This window comes from Candoia aspera, chromosome 3 (genome assembly GCF_035149785.1).
Source record: "Candoia aspera isolate rCanAsp1 chromosome 3, rCanAsp1.hap2, whole genome shotgun sequence".
NCBI classification, from domain to species: Eukaryota; Metazoa; Chordata; class Lepidosauria; order Squamata; family Boidae; genus Candoia; species Candoia aspera.
This window is the reverse complement of record NC_086155.1, coordinates 47,639,934-47,662,107: the sequence shown is the minus strand read 5'-3', so window position 1 is coordinate 47,662,107 and position 22,174 is coordinate 47,639,934. Positions and strand designations below refer to the sequence as shown.

The 22,174-nt window shown below is 39.8% G+C and overlaps 1 protein-coding gene across 2 annotated transcripts; it reads left to right on the top strand.

Annotated features, from left to right (window-relative positions):
- Positions 1-1,464: 1,464 nt before the first annotated feature.
- On the top strand, positions 1,465-13,388 carry TAF8 (TATA-box binding protein associated factor 8). 2 transcript variants are annotated; one of them, XM_063297571.1, is made up of 8 exons: positions 1,465-1,530; positions 4,024-4,180; positions 5,133-5,231; positions 5,735-5,797; positions 6,962-7,086; positions 7,404-7,551; positions 9,362-9,495; positions 10,503-13,388. In XM_063297571.1, exons 1-8 carry the CDS (start codon positions 1,489-1,491, stop codon positions 10,644-10,646), a joined length of 912 nt encoding a protein of 303 aa, XP_063153641.1. In that variant the 5' UTR covers positions 1,465-1,488; the 3' UTR covers positions 10,647-13,388. The 2 variants fall into 2 exon arrangements, with proteins under 2 accessions (XP_063153641.1, XP_063153640.1); XM_063297570.1 differs by having other exon boundaries at positions 9,362-9,504.
- Positions 13,389-22,174: the final 8,786 nt, after the last annotated feature.

Below are 22,174 nucleotides of genomic sequence, written 5' to 3'. Positions count from 1 at the left end.
GGATTTGCTTAGACTCAAAGGACTCATTAAGTACTGTGCATGAAAAGTAAACGTATTTTAGTATAGAAAAGATACAGCTGCCTCTCATAAGACCTGCTTGGAATTTTTGGCATCCAACATGAAGAAAGGACATGGTGTAGGGGAAGGGGATGCAAATAATTTATTTTACTTCTATTTATGTGAAGTGGGTAAGGAGAATTTTGTTGGGGACTTGCTCTCTGAGCTTGGTTGTTTTCTTGCAGATCTTTCATGACCAGGCTATGTAACATCAGCGTGAAGAAGAGGGGGGTTTGCTGGATGTTCATTTTGGACTACATAAATAACAGCACACAAATTATAGCTTCAGGAAGTAATTGAAACAAACCATGACTCCAGAACACATAAAGGTGCTGATAACGGCCATCAAAATCACATTTCTACGACAAGCTGAAAGAAAAAAAAAGAAAAAACAAAACTGAACCAAATTGCTCAAGCTAAATCCTACAGGTAAAGATGTAGCTGAATCTGAACGGGCGGTAAATATCTTCAGTTGTCTGTTATCTGCCCCAGAATAGAGAATTCTCCAGAAAGGACTCAACTACAACATAAAGAATGCAATCCAATTATAATTTTTCGCAGCCTTGGAAGCAGCGTTCGAAAGAACAGGACTGACCGCTGAAACACAAGAAAACATAATGCACACACAGCTTTTGATGTCCTGGCAAGTAGAAACAATGGTAGTGTGGAAGTGTCCTCATGTTCTCTGTAAATATACATGGATAAAGTCATATTTTATTAGAGCAACAGTCCACTTATATAGTATAATATAGATGTAACAGATGAATGTAGCAAGTAACTTTTAAAAATTGAGATTCATCTGGTGTTAAATAAATGAATAGATTTAACGTGGCACAAGCTTGGGAAGCTACTTTCTCACAAACATGATGTTATCTTCAGTTTGTAGATGTGTATTGGAGCTTTCAATTGACATTTCACGACAGTGTATTTCAGACTTACTGTTTTATTGGGACCTCTATTTACATCTGCCCCCCCCCCGACAGATAATACTTCAGGAATCAAATGGATAGTTATAAATAACATAGTTATCGATCAAATCATATACGCAAGGCACCAGTCACAACTCTTCCTAATCTGCGGTCCACCAAACGCACGGAACGGTCTGCTGAGAATTCCGGGAGCTGCACTTCCACGGGGCCGGATTACCCAATCACAATCACGTCCATCTCGGTTCACTTGGATTCACACTTACTGGAGAGGTACAATTAAACCTGCTTATTGCTGAGTTTCCTTTCTCAGCACATTCAGATTCCGCGTTTTACTGGCGGAGTAACAGCTATTACGTGGCAATTAGCATGAGTTTTAAGCCATCCCAATTCCCTGTAGGACCTAAAATGCACGCTTTCAGCCCGCCTTCTAAGTCTCGGAACTACAAGTCCCACAATACTCTTCGCAGCAGCGCATGCTCATATATTCTCCTATGGGTCCAAGATGGCAGACCCGGGGACCGGTGGATCTAGTACCTTCAGCACGGTAAGGGTGGATCCCGGGAAACTGATTTCCTTTTGGGGTACATTCCGTACGTTAATCAGATTGCAGTCGTGTGACTGGGTAGCCTTCTCGGGCTGACCTCGCAGCGTCTCGGTCGGGGTGGCGCGGGGTCCCGAGTGGAGGGAATTTCTGTTCTGAACCGGAGAATCTCTAGAGGCGGGCGGTTTATGATTTGCGGAATCCTTTGATTCTGATTGGCTCCAGGAGCTGCCTATCCACCTTTAAAACGGTTCCGAGTTGGGGGACGTAATTAAGTTGTTCTTCGGGAGGTTTCCTGAGTGTCTGCACAACGTGTGATAAACGCCTGGTGTGTACGACGGCATCCCAAAAGTGCACCGAGGCATCTGAGATCGGGGACAAGCATGCATAGGAGGCCAAGACTTAAAATGCATACCTTTTCTTTCCCACTTTTATTTTGCTAGCCCTTTACACAAGCGTTACCCACCTGGTGCCTTCCCGATGTGTTGGATTATAGCCCTCATCCCAGCAAACATAGTTGAGAGCAATTGGAAGTATAGTTCAACACATCGGGAAGGTACCCGGTTGGAGAAGATTATCAGTTTGCAACTGTTATTTTATTCCCCAAATTGAGGATTGATTCCCCCCCCCCCGCCTTCAGCAAAAATTCTGCTAGATTTAATGCACGGTCCTGTAGCGATGCAAGCTCTGCCCCTTTTGTACATGTGTGCAACATGATGCGTATACAAAAAGGGTGAAATTTAGATTTTAGCGTAGGGACCTTCGCTGCTCCTTTTGGCACATTCTGAAAAGACCAAATATTTTCTTGGGATTGCATAGTAGTCATGTGAGTTCAGGAAAATACAGGGTATACCAAAAGTTAGACCCCGTAGGCCAATCACAATACCTTTTTTATTTTTTTCAGAGGAAATTATGATACTTAGGAACGTTCAACAGTCGTGTCAAATGACTAAGGAAGTGTTTAGAAGAAAATGGCAACCAATTCAAATGTTTATTGTAATATGTATAATAAATTGTCTGTGGGGCCTGACTTTTGGCACACCCTGTATGTATCAGCATTTAGGAGGTGGTAAAAGAGTGATGACATATGGGTGCACCCTGCCAAATACCTCTAAACTCAAAATGAGTATATTTTGCTGAGCCTGCAAGGCTACCATGTAAGATCAGAAAAAGCTACAGCTCCAACAGGTAAGAGAAGGTGTCCACGCTGGGTCCAAAGGACCTCTAACTTCTTTGGATCTGAATAGTGTACATTCCCAATGTGCCCCCTTGAAACTTTTTTATAAGTGCACCCTCCATTCTAGAGTGAGAGCAGAGTTGTCATAGTGTTGAGTTCTAGTGACTAAACTGCATGGGTATTTATATAACCTTCTAGAGTAATAGGTCACCTGAACCTGGTATGAGAAGAAGAAAAAGCTTCTTGTATTTTACTGTACAATACTGTACTTATTGTAGCAATGTGTTATGGTTCTTATATCAGGTTCATGGATGAGGAAGAGAGGAGCATTTATCAGGGCGACTGTTGCCTTCTCTAGTGATTTGATGGTATCTCATTCAGTAGTCATCCAATGAGTACCTTGCTAATTCTTGTTAATTCTTGGTAATCACCGGAGAGCCATAAAAACATGACTCTTCAGAAAGGTATAAGTAACTGTGGAGTCCTTGGTGCTTTCTGGGCCTTGTTGTTTTCTTGCAGGCGTTTCATTGCCAGACTAGGCAACATCTTCAGTGCAAAGAGGGAGTGGGCCTTGCTCTCAGTTTATATACTGTGGCTTGCCCTGCTTGTGTTGGTAGGGGTGCTGTTCTCTCCTTGGGAGTTCTTTGATTATATAAGTAAGATCCTGCTATCTCCAAATGGCACATTGGATTGATAATTTGTAATCCATTGATTTTTGTTTTTAATCTTACATTAATATTGTAAGCCATTCAGAATACCTGAAATTGGAGTGGTGTGTAAGTTATGTAAACAAACAAAGTTTGCAGCTATAGTCACTGAAAATCCTGTTAAAATTGGGTTGTGAGAGAATGCCTGGGTTTTCACATCAGAAGGACTCTGGGAGCACCTTTTCTGACTAACAGCAGCTCATGAAAGTGTATGCCTTTTAATAAAATATTAGTTAGAAAAGGTGCTGCCAGACTCCTGATTTTTTGCCACTCAGACTAACATAGCTCCTCCTACAGTGGGTTTTCACATACTGTATAGCACTAAACCATAATTGGCTTTGCAGGAAGATTGGGTTAATAGGATGTAAAATATACACCCACAATGGCTTAATATTATGTACAAGTTAATCCAGTATGTCTTGTTCAGCAAATCATAGTGAAAAATCCTACTTTAGTGTGATGTGTGAATCAGCTCCTATACTGGACTCTTGTAGGCCAAGGATTTCTTTGGTTAATACCAAAAGTAACTCAGTAATTACTCTTGTCAGTTTCTGCATAGTTTTTGTGTGCTTCCTTCCTTCACCCTGTTTTGCTGGGTTTCTCTTTTAACAGCGTTCAGGTAGTAAACATTCTACAACCCCGGCAGATAATTACTATCTGGCTCGAAGAAGGACTCTCCAGGTAGTGGTCAGTTCATTGTTGACGGAGGCTGGATTTGAGAGTGCAGAGAAAGCTGCTGTGGAAACCATGACAGAGATGCTTCAGAGCTGTGAGTATTCCCAATTACATAATAGTGGCTTAAATGATAAGTTTTTCCTGTATGAAATCCATTAGTGTTTGAGAACACAATCATCCAAAACTGAGTGAATAACAAACACAGGCACTTCCACTTTGTGTAGTTGTGTTTATTTTGGAGTGTCTCGAAAGGAAAAGGTTCAGCAGTATTGGCTATATTTTCTGTGATGTTGCAAACATAGGAGCACAGTTCTGCATAGGAGGACAGACAAGGCATATGAGAAGAAGACTGAACAATCTTCCTACTCCATCTTGTGGGAAGCCCAACTTCAGTTATTCTCTCTGTCAAAACTTACTTTGAAAAACTTGAATTCTTTTGTCAATTTCTTGACATTCTTACTTAAAGGAAGGAAACTGTTATGGTCTTCTTTTGCCTCATAGGTCCTTTAGGAAAATAAACTGAAGCACCTGGTTGTTCACATTTCTGTTTGTTGGTGGCAAATGGATACTGGGCATTTTATCTTCTTACAAATGTTCAGTGTACTATATATATTTTTTGGGATTTGTAATAGTAGGAAGTGTTTCTGCCATTTAATAACTTAAATTGTTGTAGACTTGTTGGATCAGAATATAGAATGGAGCTTCTTTACTGTGTTTGTGCTACTATGTTTATAGAACAATTATCATTGTTTATTATGATGAACAGAAATATTTATTATGAATAATCATAGAATCCATAGCTTGCCTTACTTTTCTTTGAGAGCATAGGAATATCTCTGATACATATCACACCAAAAGGTTATCTAGTCCAGCATTCCATTTCCTATTCAGCCAACTAGATAGCCTGCTAACTGAAGCTGACTCCTGCTGTGGTTCCTTTGCTTTTCAGAGATTCAGTTTCATTAATTCAGAATTGGGCTGACACTGAGCATGTAAGTGACTCTAGGTTTCAAATCTAAGTACTGTGATGATCTCTCTCTTGTCAGATATTTCTGAAATTGGGAGGAGTGCCAAGTCTTTTTGTGAACATACTGCAAGGACTCAGCCAACCCTTTCAGATATTGTTGTCACCTTAGTTGAAATGGGTAAGTGCCAAGACAGTGGGTTTATTTTCATGTTCCTATGCTGTAGATCTGGGGATAGATTAGTAATTATGGCAATTGATATGGCTTACCTACGAAGGATATAGAGTTGGTTTCTTCAAAATGAATCCCAGATCCACTGGATCAAATCATGAAGATTAGCAGCCAGAGAATTTTGGGGAAGTTTGGGATGCCTTTCTTCACTCTGGGGTCTTCTATTTCCTGTAGAACAATGTTTCCTAACTGGGCAACTTTCAGATACATGGACTTCAGTTCCCAGAATTACCCACCAGCACAGCTACTGCTGAGAATCCTAGGAGTTGAAGTCCACAAATCTGGAAGTTGCCCAGGTTGGGAAACACTGCTGTAGAATCAAGGAGAGGAGAGTGAATACTGCTGTATTTTCCCCCAGTCCAACTAGTGTGTCAGGATCTCATTAATGGATTAATTTCAAATGCATTCTGGATCTGGCTTGCTAAAATGCTTTTTCTTTTTGTGTATTTCAGGCTTTAACGTGGAAATGCTCCCTGCGTATGCTAAACGTTCCCAGCGGATGGTGATCACTGCACGTACGTGAGCGTTGTCTAGTATGCTGTTATTTCTTTGTGTATTTCCTAATTGTGGAGCATTAGTTAAAAAGTATGTTTAGGTGATTTAGGATTGTGCTGTGTTAACATCTCTTTAATATGGTATTGTGTTATCGGGGTAAGAATGATTTCTACAGCAGGCATATACATTGAAGAAACATTTCATTATTTACCTTTTTTCCATTTGGGAGCCTGCTTTCCATGGAATAATTCTTATTAGCTATTCACACAGAATGAATGGTTAGCTAACCTGACTTAGGTCTGTTGTACATTATATGGCTTTTCAAGCTGTTGCATTATGAATACTTAATTAAAATTTTCTGTGGTATTCTTGAGCAATATATGTTTGCAGTTCTAAGCAGATTTAGTGGCAGCCAAACTTCTGTTGAAATCAGTGGTTGATGGGGCTTCTGCCAGGCGTTTTAAGAATCTCTCATTGAAATCAGAGTATCCATGTCTGGGTCGGACTATTTATGCCGGTTCAGGGCTGGCAATAGATGAGGGATCCAAAATCGGGCTGCAACAGAACAGAAGGGTTTGGTTTTCTGGGATTTTAAATTATCCCATTTCTAGAATATCCCGTTTTAGGAGCCATTACCAGGAAAAACAATTTGAAGTAGAAGGAATATTTTCCTGGACCTCTCTCAAACTTTTCTGGCGGGTGTGCTTCATCCACTGGCAGAGCTTTGCTTAGAAGACCGCCATGCCCCATGCTGATCACCTGCCATGGCCATTTTAGGATTTAGGATGGTGCCATTGAGCCCTGAATATGAACAGGTTGCATGTGGATCATGTTACCCATTTCCTTGTCCTAGTTCCTGGTTATTGAACTTGAGAAGACAGGAAAATGTACATGATGACATAGTGATCTGATATATACGGAAAAGAGGAAGACAGGAAAATGTAGAATTTTCTATGGTTTTGAAGGATTCACATTAGTTAGCATGTGATATTTCAGGATTGGTCTGTGTTAGAACTTTTGATTTTTTAATATTCTGCTGCCTGAAGGATGCTGTAATTTATTCCATTTGTGTAAACAAGTTTGTGATATTAGTTTGCACAGCCATTGTGTTCTCTCTCCTTTCAGCTTGACTGATAGCATTGTGGTAGAGGTTGTCATTATCAGATTTCCCTTTTTGATTGCAGCGCCTGTAACGAATCAGCCTGTGACCCCAAAAGCCCTGACAGCTGGACAGAACAAACCTCATCCTTCTCACATCCCGGGCCATTTCCCAGAGTTTCCAGACCCTCATACTTATATCAAAACACCAGTAAGTCTTACATAAAACAGTCATAAAGTATTGTTAAAAAAAGTACTATAAAATGACACAGGACTATGTGCAGTTGAAATTGCCTGGAGTGTTAAATGTGTGGTTGCATATTTCAGCCTCCTAGAATAATCACAGCATTTTCATTCTACTATTTCATTCTACTACTATTTTTGGAAAAGGCGCTATGAATAAAAAGCTTTGATTCTCCAATAGATGTGCATGAGTGGCTGGCTGTTTTGCCCCCAGTGAGTGTGAGGAATGTAAGTGTGAAATTAATGCATGTTCGTTATGTCTGCTTTCCCTTCTTTTGCCTGCAGACCTATCGGGAACCTGTATTGGATTATCAGATTTTACGAGAAAAAGCTGCTTCGCAGAGACGAGATGTTGAAAGAGCTTTGACCCGCTTCATGGCAAAAACTGGAGAGACGCAGAGTCTTTTCAAAGATGATGTCAGCACTTTTCCTTGTAAGAGGTGGCTAAGCTGCAGCTGGGGGGAGAATGCATTGTTTCAATAGGAAGCTTAGTGCTTAGGATCAAGGGCAGGTAACTTTTTTGTAGCTGACAGCCATCTGTAGACGTTAGGATGATGATGCTAGTGGAGATAGCGGGGGCTAGAATTTTCAGAAGGTTTTTTTTTTGTGCGTGTTCTTGAGGTATATGTGATATTTTAAAAATAAAAATATAAAATAGGTTTATTAAGCCTAGCGGAGCAAGTTTGGTCTAGAGGTTCAGGTGCTGAACCAGAAGTGGGGAACTTCCATTCCTGCCTTTAGCGTGGAAGCCAGCTGGCTGATTTGGGGCCAGTCACTTTCTCCAAGCCCCAGAAAGAAAGCAGTGGAAATACTTTCTATTGCCAAAAGGGGTTTAAGGACTGCACTACTGGCCTTGATCTAAGCATGGATCTGCCATTGATGGGTCAGTTGACTATGGGCAAGGGGAAAAAAACCTTAAAACAACTCTGTTGTGCTGTCCAAACCCAGTAGTCAATCAAACAAAAGCTATGGAAGATGCTCTAAAAGCAATACAGAAACAAGGATACAATAATATTACTAAGAATTTATCCTGCAATAAACTTACCTATCCATATTTAGCAATCTTTGTAGATGAAACAGGATTTGAACTTGGGTTGTCTTGATTGTACCACTGATACCAAAGAAAAATATTTGCAAATTGTTTTGGATATAATAATAAATGTAATATTTTAGTACTTTTATCATAACTTTAATTTGTTAATTTGCCAAGTCATTCTCTTTTCTGGGCTTTAATTCCAAAAGAAGTCAACTCTCAACATTATAAGATAGCACTATCTGGGTAGGAAGTATAATAACATTCACATGGAGGTATTTTTGACACATTGCAGGAAAGAACGTGAAATAACTTTTGAATATTGAGTATACTTCCATGTATGAAAATGATACTTATCCTGACTTCAGGTCACAGATACGAGAACAGTTTAGTCCAGGAGCTGGAACATTTTGGACTTAAGCCCCATCCTCACCAGCCAGCAGAGCCAATTCCAAGGAATTATGGCAATTGTAATTTAAAACTTACAGGGGATAATCATGTTGCCTATTCCTTGGTTTAGTCACAAAATGAAAGTAATGTTCTCCTCTTCTGTAAAGCAGCTTGGGATGTTGACTAAAAGTATTAACTAAGTGTTAGCTAATGGTACTTGAAGAATAATATTTAATTTAATTAATTTATACAATTAGGCAACGCCTGACTCCAAACAACTTTGGCTCATCTCACGTCCTTGGCCATTTATTACTTCTGGATAGAGATCAGAATGATTTCTCTCTAAATCATGGTTTACATTTTTGAGGGGGGGTCTCTCCTGCCATTCTCTCAGGCTCTATTATAACTCACTTATCTCTGAACACTGCTGCTATGCATGTGTACATTTCCTTAAAATAACTGCACCTCTTGTGTCCTTGCACTTGTTTCTGAATAACTTCCTTTAAAAGATCAGCATGTAGCTCAACATAGTCTAGTTGCCACTATGCCAGATAACAACCTTCCTGCTTGCTAGAGAAGGATAGTTTTAAATTGAAGCTGCTGACTGATTAAACATCCATTACACACAAAGTTGCAGTATATCTATTCACAAATCCTGCAGCTTGTATGGTAGTAAATAATCTGTTACTTTCTTTGTAAAATCAACGTTCCTCCTATGCTGCTTATATTTTAGGATGATTATCTGAGAGAAGGATCTGGAATCACTTTTTTGTGTTTCTTTGGTCTCTAAAATTATGACTTTTTCCTTCTTTATCTTCAGTGATAGCTGCCAGACCTTTTGCAATACCCTACCTGACAGCTCTGCTTCCTTCTGAGTTGGAGATGCAACAGATGGAAGAGACTGATTCATCTGAACAAGATGATCAGACAGACACAGAGAACCTCACTCTACACGTGAGCATGGTAGAACCCAAAGATATTTTGCTTAATTCAGTGTAATATAAGCTGTAGATTTCGGGAAATTCTGTATTGAATAGCCACGCTCTATGTAAATGAAATCTTGCAGCTGGAAAATGTGGGTCAAGTCCAAATTAGCCACATAACTCTAAGTGCTATGCTTAAAAGTTAGAAGAATTTTGGAGCAAGCCTGCCATGTGGCAGTGTGGCTTTCCTCTGTGTAATGTCACTTCCCCGCTTTTGGGCAGCTTTTGCACCTACAGAAGAGTGAACCTATATAAGGGAGGAGAAATGTGGAAGAGAGAGGACACATGCCCTTGGTGTTCACTGGAACAGGCTAATGTTACTGCAGTCTGATCCAGGCTTATACTGATGATAGATGAGAGCTATGTTCCATCTTCATTTGGCAGGAACCTGTGGCAGGTGGATTAACGGATGGATTAGATTTCAAGTTTTCCAGAAAAGGACTTGTGAACAATTAAATGTATAGCATTGCAAGATAAGGATCACTGGTTCAGTTGCTTGAGCAAAGATGATGTATATTTTCCATCTCCCTTAGCAGCTTGGTGAGCCTTACTTGCCCATGGCAACATCATCCGTTAGCAGAAGCTATCTGGTTAAATGCTAAAGTGGCAAAAATATCCATTTTTTTTTTGAAAAAGGTGCTAGATCACCAGGAATCAGGGAAACAGGGACTATGCACATCCTCCAAAATACATGAAAAAGTAGACAGTGGATTATTTTGCGTGAGTTTTCCCTCCTTCTCAACAGCTTTTAATCCTGAAAATTGAACCTAATCAGAGCTCACTCTTGTATTATTTTGATTCCAGAATGTTTTTTCCATTACTTGGCAGAGGGCACTCTGCTCTCTGGGATGTACCAGGGTTGTATGCCTGTTGCATGGGCTCCTGCATGTCTGTTTCTCTTCTGTCTTGCTTTTTCTTGTGGATACTGATTTTTCAGCTTTGAATCTGATATTGTTCATGTTATGTCTTACCTGCCAGGATGATTCAGGAGCTGAGAAGGAGAATGCATCAGTACTTCAGCACAATACCTCCCTTTCTGGCAGTCGAAATGGAGAGGAGAACTTGATAGACAATCCATACCTCCGCCCAGTGAAGAAGCCCAAGATTCGTAGGAAGAAGTGAAGTGAAACAAATTGATGGAGTGGAGTAAGAAGAAACAGTTTCTCGTGGTCCTTGTGCAGTTAAGATTAGGCACTGGAAAGGCAGAACAGCACTGCTGGTTAAGAGCCAAGTGGAAATATTGGACTCCCCAGTTGCTGTTTTCTTCATCTCCAGCAATTTGTGATAACGTAAGGTGAAATCTGAGTGTCTTAGAAGCACTGATGTCCACATGGTCTGAAATTTGTCCCTGCACAAGAATAGTATGCTGCTAACTTCCAGTATCTGCAACAGCTCTTCATCCTCAGGAGAATCTTCTTTCCAAACATTGCAAATGGATCAGAAGGCACTGCAGAAGTTTTTCCTCTCATTTTGCCAAGTGTAGAACCAAGTATAGAACTTAAGAACTGGAATCCCTTCTTGTTTTCCAGCTGTTTGGATTCAGGCCATCCCTCATTGTTGAATATAATTTACTAGGATGAGAGGTAGCCACTGGTGCCAATTGGATATCCACTGTTGTGCCTTTACAAAACTGAGGCTGTTCAGAACTACTCAGATGACTATTTTCCAAGATCTGTGTATACCTGAAACTGAAGGTTTTGGCTGATCCTTTATCTAGCATGAGCTATTGGGAATGGAAAGAAGGGCAAGTCCTGTCCAAGTGTAAACTCAAAGTTGCTTGCACATTTACCAGCGGCAGGGTTTAAGAATAATTTCTGCAAGTGTGTTTATACTTCAGCACATTGACTGTGACTCTTCTGTCTGGCTTCATCTTTTTTTGTTTTATATTTTGTTTTGATTCTGCATTTTTGTAGCTTACAGTCTTCAGTTTGTATTTTCTATAATTTGTCAGTAGAAGTATTTTATATCCATCTCTTATTTCCAATGTTTCTCTATAAAGCAAGGTACACATGCAACAATGAAGTTTCAGGAATCCCATTTGCTATCTTACTATCTTTTTAAAATGTCTTTCAGAAAATGCAAATACTTTTCTGGTAGGAAGCAAAAGAACAAGAAATACAGAGGATACCTTTTCCCTTCATTCTGAAATGGCAGCAGCTGCAATTTTGTTGAAAAGCTTTAAGTGTTGATCTTTCAGCAACTGGTGCTTGAAGTCCCTGAGATCTGTGGTTTCAGCTTGAGTCTTCACGTTTAAAAAAGTATATGGAAACAGCTCTGTTAACTGGCTTTCACTGGCTGATAAGCCTTGTGGCCCAAGAGGATTTTCTGCTGTTTCGCTGATTGAAATGTAGGATGTGTACTTAATTAGGGTAAATACCACGACTTCTGTCATTACATTGCAGTGTTCTTCAAAGCATGTTTTGCCTCTGAAATGAAGGGACCATTCCTTATTCAGTTTTCTCTCAGTGCTATGATTTTTCAGCATTGTGGATGGTGGCCGTGGGGGGGGGGGTGGACTGATTAAAATCTCAGTAAAGAAACCTAGATTTTACTGACCACATGTGTCTTTGTATCTGCTTTCAAAAGTAAAGTAATCTTACACATTTAAACTATTAAGAATCTCTCTGAAAGATTTTCACAGGAAAAACCAAATGCTGGAGAAAAAGTTGTCATTCTGAGCCAACAGAGGCTGCTACCCTCAGTTCACTCCTTTTTATTTGCTTAGAGAAGGTGGTTGTTAAGACACAATGTACATACTACATGCTTATAATTTATAAATTATATGCATATTAAGTTCTTGACTGAGTAGGAAAAAAATAAAACTATCTTGCTTTTGTTTTTTTTTCTAGTTTCTGACTGAATATGAGAATAAAAACTAAAACTTCAGATCAGTTGGATCTGAAAGGGAAATAGGAATAACAAAATCACCTAAAATAACCCGACTCTGCTCATGCCTTTATCGTCCAGACTATTCCACCCCCATCCTCATCCCCAAATATGGCAAATTGTGAGCAAGAATATTCAGATCATGAATACAATTGATTTGCACTATCCACTGTTTGGAAGACTATCCTTGCTGGTTTGTTCTACTCTGTAGTGATTATTGGCCCTTCTTTGTTTGGATGGTCTTCTGTTCTAACTGTGAAAACTCAGGTTAATACTAATTTTCTTTAACTATAGCTGGTAGGAAAGACGTGTTAATTTCCAGGTATAATGCTGAATTGCAGATTTTCCAGTGTAAGACAAATTGCAGTGAATCATTTGGAAGGTATTCTGAACCAGATTCATGATTATGACACTTTGTCTGCAGTATATTCCTATACTGCAAGTGTGAATTTTAACAGTCATTGTCTCTAAATCTCTGGGTAACAGTAAAGCATTTTTAGCCCCCAGTTCATGATTTTCTCTTAGTCAAAACAAAACAAAAATTGTTTATTTTGATCATTTTCCTCATTTTCTTCTGTGTTCCCAAAGTCTAAATTACATTCAGAGATTCTGGCTAATCCATCATTCTGCGTCTGATGCTTGCAGTCATTAGTAAATCAGCTGGAGCTCCAATGTTTTGCGTTGCCATTAAAAGGAACCCTTTGCAGATAGAAACCTTCCATAGAGGAAGACCTTGGGAAAATAAGTCATAATCATTTTCTTTGGCCCAAAGATATTAAACATTCCATGGTTAATAATGCAGTTATAATTGTATAGCCATATGTAAATATAGGTAACTGTATATTTATGCATTTACATATTTTTGGTCTTGGGTTAAGCATTTTTGTGATTTTAAAAAACTTGACAAATGCAAAAAAATAATAGCAAAAACAGTTTTTTTCCCTCCGGTTCATAATAAAATAGTACTTGAACAAGCCACTTTCATGTATTCTATTTCATTTTAAAGTAGTTGTTGGAATTGGTAGTCCATTCTCCTCAGTTACTGATTTGTTTTACTGTAAACGAGCTATGGAAGTTTGCTGCATGTCTTCTGTTTCACAGACTTTAAATTTTTTTCCTACAAAGAAGGACTGTTGCTTCCAGTTGAACAATGTTAAACCTGTAATTATAAATCTTTAGTTCATTCGCCTCAGGTAACTTGCTTTCTGAGGTCAGGATTAAAGTGCAGAAGATTAAGCTCTGTTAGTTACTTTAATGCACAAGATTATCTAGAGGAAAACTGCTACTGATTTAACTTCAGCTAAATGTATGCAATGCTGTACAAAAAAAATTAGCTTTCCATTGGAAAAATGCTTTAGGCAATTCATAAGAATATGATGAGTTAAAAGGACCCCCCCCCAAAAAACATCACAAATTAATTATTAAAATACATGATCAAAAGTGAAATGCTCAAGAGTTCTTCAAACTATTCAATGCTTGAAGGAATGCAGGGTGTATATTTTATTTTTATTAATTATTAAGAAACATGTAAAACATAAATATAAGAAAGAATAAATAGTAAAATACAGATGAATAAATGAGGGACTTAAAAATGCCATGGAGGCTATAATTTTCCAGTATAAATTATAAATGTATTAAATTGTTTTAACAGACCAAAAAAATCACAAATTTTAATGTAAGAATATCAAGAGCTGTGGTCAATACAGTATAAGTCACCAAGTAAAATCGTAGGCTGTAACAAATTCTATCCATATTACTAAAATCTATTTTAGATATCCAAATCAAAATACAGACTCCACACAGAGAAATCAAAATTTGGATGTAGGAATACATTTTTGTTCACTTGTCTTTCTCAAGCCAGAAAATCGTCATGCAGTATCTCCTAGAAGGAAGTTCTAAAGCTGCTGTTTTGTCAATAATAATGATCATAATAGCCATAATAGCCATTCCATTCAGGCACCTGGACAGTTTCAAAGGGTGATGGGGTTCAGAATATTTACTTTTTATGCTGGAATATTAATGTAGATTGTTTCTGAGTCCTTGTTATGTGTCCTACCTTTTGGAACAGGACAAACTGAACATTTTCAACTTACAGAAGATTTCAGTTTGAGTACTGAGAATGACTCCAAGGATGGTCAGTGGTTACCAAATGCGTACCTTGACGATCTGACCTGTGAATTGTGGAGTTGCTTTGAGAATAATACAGTCTGAAATTCTTTGGTCAGTTGAAGAGTTTGGTTCTGTTCAGAGAAAAATCACTAGTGGATTCCTTCTATTAAGACATTCTGTCAGTTCTGTGAGCGTGAGAGAAATGCACAAATTAAAATAGGCAGCATTGGAAATGGCGCTATTGGAGATGTTAGAAGAGTTAGGTTTTAGGACTTAATGAAGACAATAAAAAGCTGTAAATATAAAGACAAATAATGACATTTTGTGATTTGTTTATTCGTTTAGTCGCTTCCGACTCTTCGTGACTTCATGGACCAGCCCACGCCAGAGCTTCCTGTCGGTCGTCAACACCCCAAGTTCCCCCAGGGACGGGTCCGTCACCTCTAGAATGTCATCCATCCACCTTGCCCTTGGTCGGCCCCTCTTCCTTTTGCCTTCCACTCTCCCTAGCATCAGCATCTTCTCCAGGGTGTCCTATCTTCTCATTGTGTGGCCAAAGTATTTCAGTTTTGCCTTTAATATCATTCCCTCAAGTGAGCAGTCTGGATTTATTTCCTGGAGGATGGACTGGTTTGATCTTCTTGCAGTCCAAGGCACTCTCAGAATTTTCCTCCAACACCACAGTTCAAAAGCATCTATCTTCCTTCGCTCAGCCTTCCTTATGGTCCAGCTCTCGCAGCCATATGTTACTACAGGGAACACCATTGCTTTAACTATGCGGACCTTTGTTGTCAGTGTGATGTCTCTGCTCTTAACTATTTTATCGAGATTTGTCATTGCTCTTCTCCCAAGGATTAAGCGTCTTCTGATTTCCTGACTGCAGTCAGCATCTGCAGTAATCTTTGCACCTAGAAATACAAAGTCTGTCACTGCCTCTACATTTTCTCCCTCTATTTGCCAGTTATCAATCAAGCTGGTTGCCATAATCTTGGTTTTTTTGAGGTTTAGCTGCAAGCCAGCTTTTGCACTTTCTTCTTTCACCTTCATCATAAGGCTCCTCAGTTCCTCTTCACTTTCAGCCATCAAAGTGGCATCATCTGCATATCTGAGATAGTTAATGTTTCTTCCAGCGATTTTAACTCCAGCCTTGGATTCCTCAAGCCCAGCATGTCACATGATGTGTTCTGCATACAAGTTGAATAGGTAGGGTGAGAGTATACAGCCCTGCCGTGCTCCTTTCCCAATCTTTAACCAGTCCGTTGTTCCATGGTCTGTTCTTACTGTTGCTACTTGGTCGTTATACAGATTCTTCAGGAGGCATACAAGATGACTTGGTATCCCCATACCGCTAAGAACTTGCCACAATTTGTTATGGTCCACACAGTCAAAGGCTTTAGAATAATCAATAAAACAGAAATAGATGTTTTTCTGAAACTCCCTGGCTTTTTCCATTATCCATCGGATACTGGCAATTTGGTCCCTAGTTCCTCTGCCTTTTCTAAAGCCAGCTTGTACATCTGGCAATTCTCGCTCCATGAACTGCTGAAGTGTACCTTGCAGGATCTTGAGCATTACCTTACTGGCATGTGAAATGAGTGCCACTGTTCGATAGTTTGAACATTCTTTAGTGTTTCCCTTTTTTGGTATGGGGATATAAGTTGATTTTTTCCAATCTGATGGCCATTCCTGTATTTTCCAAATTTGCTGGCATATAGCATGCATTACCTTGACAGCATCATCTTGCAAGATTTTGAACAGTTCAGCTGGGATGCCATCATCTCCTGCTGCCTTGTTATTAGCAATGCTTCTTAAGGCCCATTCAACCTCACTCTTCAGGATATCTGGCTCTAGCTCACTGACCACACCGTCAAAGCTATCCCTGATATTGTTATCCTTCCTATACAGGTCTTCCGTATATTCTTGCCACCTTTTCTTGATCTCTTCTTCTGTTAGGTGCTTGCCATCTTTGTTTTTGATCATACCCATTTTGGCCTGGAATTTACCTCCAATGTTTCTAATTTTCTGGAAGAGGTCTCTTGTCCTTCCTATTCTATTGTCTTCTTCCACTTCCGCGCATTGCTTGTTTAAAAATAATTCTTTATCTCTTCTGGCTAACCTCTGGAATTTTGCATTTAATTGGGCATATCTCCCCCTATCGCTGTTGCCTTTTGCTTTCCTTCTTTCTTGGGCTACTTCTAGTGTCTCAGCAGACAGCCACTTTGCCTGCTTGGTTTTCTCTTTCTTTGGGATGTATTTTGTTGCTGCCTCCTGAACAATGTTGCGAACTTCTGTCCATAGTTCTTCCGGGACCCTATCTACTAAGTCCAGTCCCTTAAATCTATTCTTCACCTCCACTGCATATTCCTTAGGGATATTAGTGAGCTCATATCTAGCTGATCTGTGGGTCTTCCCTAATCTCTTTAGTCTGATCCTAAATTGTGCAAGAAGTTCGTGATTGGAACTACAGTCAGCTCCAGGTCTTGTTTTTACCGACTGTATAGATGTCCGCCACCTTTGGCTGCAAAGGATGTAGTCAATCTGATTTCGGTGTTGTCCATCTGGGGAAGTCCATGTATAAAGTCGTTGCTTAGGTTGTTGGAAGAGAGTGTTTGTTATGCAGAGTGAGTTGTCTTGGCAAAATTCTATCAGCCTATGTCCTGCTTTGTTTTGTTCTCCCAGGCCATGCTTACCTGTAATTCCAGGTGTCATTTGACAGGCCACTTAGCATTCCAGTCTCCCGTGATGAAACATTTTGTGATACTTTGCTTCAGATGAAAGCAATTAAATATACCAGTTTAGCTCATTGTATCAAGAAGTATTAAAACACAGGAAGGAAAGGCAGATATTGCTTATTGCTTTCTGGATCAGGAAGCCCTTCAGTCAGTCACTCATGTGTTGGTCACTTCATGACTGGATTACTGTAATGTATTCTACATGGGGCTGCTCTGGAAGACCATCTGAAGCTACCACAGGTCCAAACTGCGCAGTGCGGGCAGTGATAGGAGTGCCATGTTACAGGTATGTGCATATGACCCTGAGCTGCACTGGTTACCAGTTGGCTTCTGGGTGCAATTCAAGGTGTGGTTAGCACCTTTAAAGCCCTTTGTGGCATACAGCGTGGTTTTCTGAGGGACTGCCTATCTCCAGTCATCTCTGCTCATCCAGTATGGTCCAGCCGGGTGGATGCACTCCAGATCCTGTCAATTAAAGAATGTCATCTTGTGGGAACCAGTAAATGCACTTACTCTGTTACAATTCCTGCTGTTTGGAACAATCTCCCTCCAAAGGCTTCTGTGGCTCCTACCCTTACATTGTTCAGGAAATTACAGATGACCTGGTTGTTCTCCCAGGCCTCGGGAACAGGGTGACTGTAGACCCCCTTTTGTTTTGATATGATTTCCTTAATTTTGCATTGGTATTTTGCTGTTCTACTCAACTGTATTTTATGTTGTTGTTTTTAGTTGTAAGCCACCCAGAGTTGTTTGGCAGTTAGGCAGCCTGAAAAAAATAAAATATGCAGGAAAAAAAGTACAAATAAATTTTGTACTCAGAAATTTAGTTCTGTGCTAAGACATACTGAATGTTTGCATCTGATAGATTATGCCACTTTATACACACACACACCTTTGATTCATTTGCATAGTTCACTTTGGTCCTGTGAATTAGGTGGAGTTATGTTAATTAGGCAGATGGGCCTAATTAACTTAGATCTTACTATCTGCCTAATTAAGTCCAGTTAATTAGGCGGATGGTAAGATCTTGTCCTTCTGATCCAACTTAGCGCATGATGCAACTCAGCCTGTTTAGATCAAGTATCACATAACATGTTATTCTTCACACAGCAAAGTTTTCTTAAGATTATTCCAAACAGGAAATATTGGATGCCTTTCTGTTTCAAGAAGGCCAGTATCTAAGCCTGAGAACAATAGACTGCTTTTTGTTTTGCAGGAAGTGAACAAAATGAAGGTGAGGAAAGAAGCTCTTCTATCTGCTACCTTTCATGCAGAATGTCAGGTGTTTGAAAGGTCATCTAATGGCAGCTTTGAGTGTTGAACTTCAAGGGATTTAATCTCTTCTCCACCAAACGCAGCTCTTTGAGCACCCGTTGAACAAGGATCTACACAAAATGGCCTGGCTGCTTTCATAAAAACTGCTGGAAAACATTGTGGGCTGCAGCTACCTGATGGGTTCAAGCCTGATCCGCTAGCAGCAGAAATGAGGGTGCTCATTCTCCTCCCATGTGCTTACTGGTTATTTGCTTTGGTTTTCCTTCTCAAAAGAAGTCCATTGCAATTGTCTTTGGTTATAAGAAAAGACTTTGGTTCTAGCTATTGAACAAAGACTATAGTAAGAGTTTTCTGTTGGCAGAGTGCTGGGAACGCCTTTAGCCCAGGAGAGATCAGAAAAGTCACACACCAGGCATTTCTATAAAAATAATTTATTTACAGAAAGCAAAGCAAAAGCAAAACATATTTAAAGGACTTAGCTCTCATTGAGAGCTACCTGGCTTGCTACATGCCGGCACAGAAGAGAAAAAGGAACTGAAACAAGTCTGGGCAGGTTCCTCCCCCCAGGTGCAATAATTAACATTCGAAAAGGGGGCAGTTGAATTCAACCTCTGCACCCGGCCAAAATGATTAGATACAATAGCACCTTAATCTGTTAGTAGGAAAACCATTAACATTTTCATCCCTCTCTTCTTAATAAGCCCATACATTTAACCCAGTCTCAGAATAACCATGTAGGACAATAAACCTTTTGACGGTGCTTATTCAAGAAAATGTGTCAGGGTCAGTCTCACTTCGCAATAAGACACAGACTCACTTAATGGGTATTAAGGATTTCTGGTTTATTGGAATGATGGCTGACAGAATGAAAAACGGGAACGGGGGTTGTGGTGTGGAGGTGCCCCTTTTATACCCTCTCGTAGGGCCCCGGGCTCCTCCACCCTTCATTGTCCCAATCCCTCTTGATGGGATCCTTGATGGCTGCATGGGCGTTTTCCCGGTGTCTTCCTTTGTCCCCTCGAATCGGGAGTGTCCTCCAGGGCACCAGGTGTGGCTTATCTCTGCTCGTCCGATGTCCTCCTTTTCAGCCGTCTATGGGTCCATGGGTGTGGGTGCTTTGGGTGCTTGTTTTAATCCCTGGTTTAATTATCTTCTTCCTCTATTCCTTAATGATCATGATCTACATTGTGAGGCTCTTTTGTGCCTTGCAACGAGGTCATGACAAAATGCTACTCTTGAATATGCCTTATTATTTATTTATTTTTAAATCAAGATAGCAACTGCAACCATCTGATTGAAGCCCTCTTCTTTTTTATGCATGTCAGTGCATTGCTCCTGGGTTTGTGGGCATATAATTTGGGAGATTGTCCGCCACCTCCCAGCCTGAGTTCACAGTTCATTCTGGGGACAAACTTGGAAGTTGTATGGGGTAAGGGCAAAGCCAGAAGAACATGTACCAGCAGTACCCTCAAACAGGTGGTGATGTGGTAGCATGATCATTGTTTATATTTCCTACAACAGATAAAAACTTTTTGCATAAAAATCGATTCACTTTCTGTTGTTAGGAGCCAGATCTGTTATTGTGAAACACCAGCAAATGAAAGCACAATTGTCGTTGAAGGAAATTTAACAATGACAATATTTCATAAATCCCATATTGAAGAATAGGTTTAGCCCTATTTGAGCACCATTTGCAGGTTGAGAGGTTGCCTCCATTGGCAAAATACCATTTTGGATATTATATTCAATGTTGATTATCTGCTACCTTTCTCTATTATCCTCATTTATATTTTGAACTCCTAAGGCAAAAGCAGTGTTTCATATTTCTTCCTTTCTTCCCCTCCTCCTCCTTCCTCTTTTTGGTTTTGTTTCTAGATTTTTTGTTTTGTTTTGTTTATGTCTTCATATTGTGTGGGAATATTGTTTCTGCTGAGACCTCCAGAGAAACAATTTTCATTGGTATTTTCTGCTTAGAATCACAGAATCATAGGGTTGGAAGGGACCTTGAAGGTTTGTTAATCTAACACCCTATCTAGGATAGGAATCATCAGACCATCCTATCCAATCTTTGTTTGAAAACTTCTAGTGATGGAACATCCATGGCTCCAGGGGACAGGCTGCTCCATTGCTTAATAACACTCATGATCAGGAAATTCCTACTTAATTTGAGTTTGAATCTCTCTCTGTAAGGCTTCCATCTATTGATTTTTATCCCACCCTTGGGCACTACTGAGCATAAATCCACACCCTCTTCCCTGTGACTGCCCTTCAAGTATTGGAAGAATGCTATCATGTCTCCCCTTAGCCTTCCCTTCTTTAGGCTCTACATGCCAAGTTCCTTTAACCATTATTCTTCATAGAATTTAACTTCTGAGCCCCTCATCATTTTTGTTCTTTTTCTCTGTAATCTTTCCAGTTCCCCAACATCCTTCTTGTATTGTGGTGTCCAAAACTGGATACAGTATACCAGGTGGAGGTGCAGTCTGACCAGCGCAGCGTAGAGTGGAATTATCCCTTCCGGTGATCTCCACATTAGATCTCTCTTGATGTAGCCCAAAATTGCATTGGCTCTTTTGGCAGCTGTGGCAAACTGTTGGCCCATGCTTAATCTGTGGTCTGCCAGGACACTCAGATCCTTCTCACGAGTACTATTGTATTGTACCTACTGTATATATCTGGTTTTTTCAACCTAGGTGAAAAACCTTACATTTCTCATCACTGAACAGCTTTCTGTTGGATACAGCCCAATATTCAAGCCCAATATTCAAGCCTATCAAGATCTTTTGAACCTTGACTTCTGAGGTGTTAGCAATGCCCACTTTCCCCAGCCTTAGGTCATCTGCAAATTTGCTGAGTATCTCTTTTATATCCTTACTGAAGTAATTTATAAAAATGTTGAAGAGCATTGGGCCCAGGACAGAACCCTGAGGTTCATCCAACTATGAAACCCTCTGGCAGTAGGACCATCCATTCCACATAGTTCCATTTTGTAAAGGAACAGCTATGGTCAACTTTATCAAATGCCTTATAAATGGATGCCTAAGTATGTGGCATCCATAGCATTTCCTTGGTTTACTAATCTAATCAAAAGAGCAGTAAGATTGGGCTGGCATGACCTGTTTTTAACAAACACATGTTGGCTTCTAGTAATCGCCTTATTTCTTTCTAAATGCTTGCAAACCTGCTGCTTGATTATTGTTCTAGGATTTTTTCAGGTTTTGATGTCAAGCTGATATGTCTGTAATTTCCTGGGTCTGCTTGACTTCCTGCTTGATTTGTGTTTACTTATTCAGGACATAAAGAGCTCTTTAAAGAAAAAAAACAATCTGGGTGTGGAGAATGACATAGTGATTTCTATAGATAGGAGAAGTTCCTTCCTTTGCATGGCATGGGCAGCAACATAACAGCAGAGAAGGTCAGGCTGCTTTAACTGCAGAGATTTCCTCAGGCTGATAGGTATGCGAAGAACCATTTAAATGGAATTTGAGTGTTTAGGGATTTATTCTGCATGTTGATTATTATGCTGAATGCACAGAACAGCTAGATTACTTTCAGTGTTAACAGCATTAAACTTGAATGGGGTGGAAGGAATCATTTTTCCAACTCTGTAATTTTATATTAAAAAGAACTAGACATTAAATGGATAGC

Excerpts from the sequence above, each read along its gene's own strand:
- TAF8 (XM_063297570.1), top strand. The coding sequence starts at position 1,489 with ATGGCAGACCCGGGGACCGGTGGATCTAGTACCTTCAGCACG. Across the intron at positions 4,181-5,132 it reads GACAGAGATGCTTCAGAGCT|ATATTTCTGAAATTGGGAGG; the intron begins GTGAGTATTCCC and ends CTCTCTTGTCAG. Across the intron at positions 5,232-5,734 it reads TGTCACCTTAGTTGAAATGG|GCTTTAACGTGGAAATGCTC; the intron begins GTAAGTGCCAAG and ends TGTGTATTTCAG.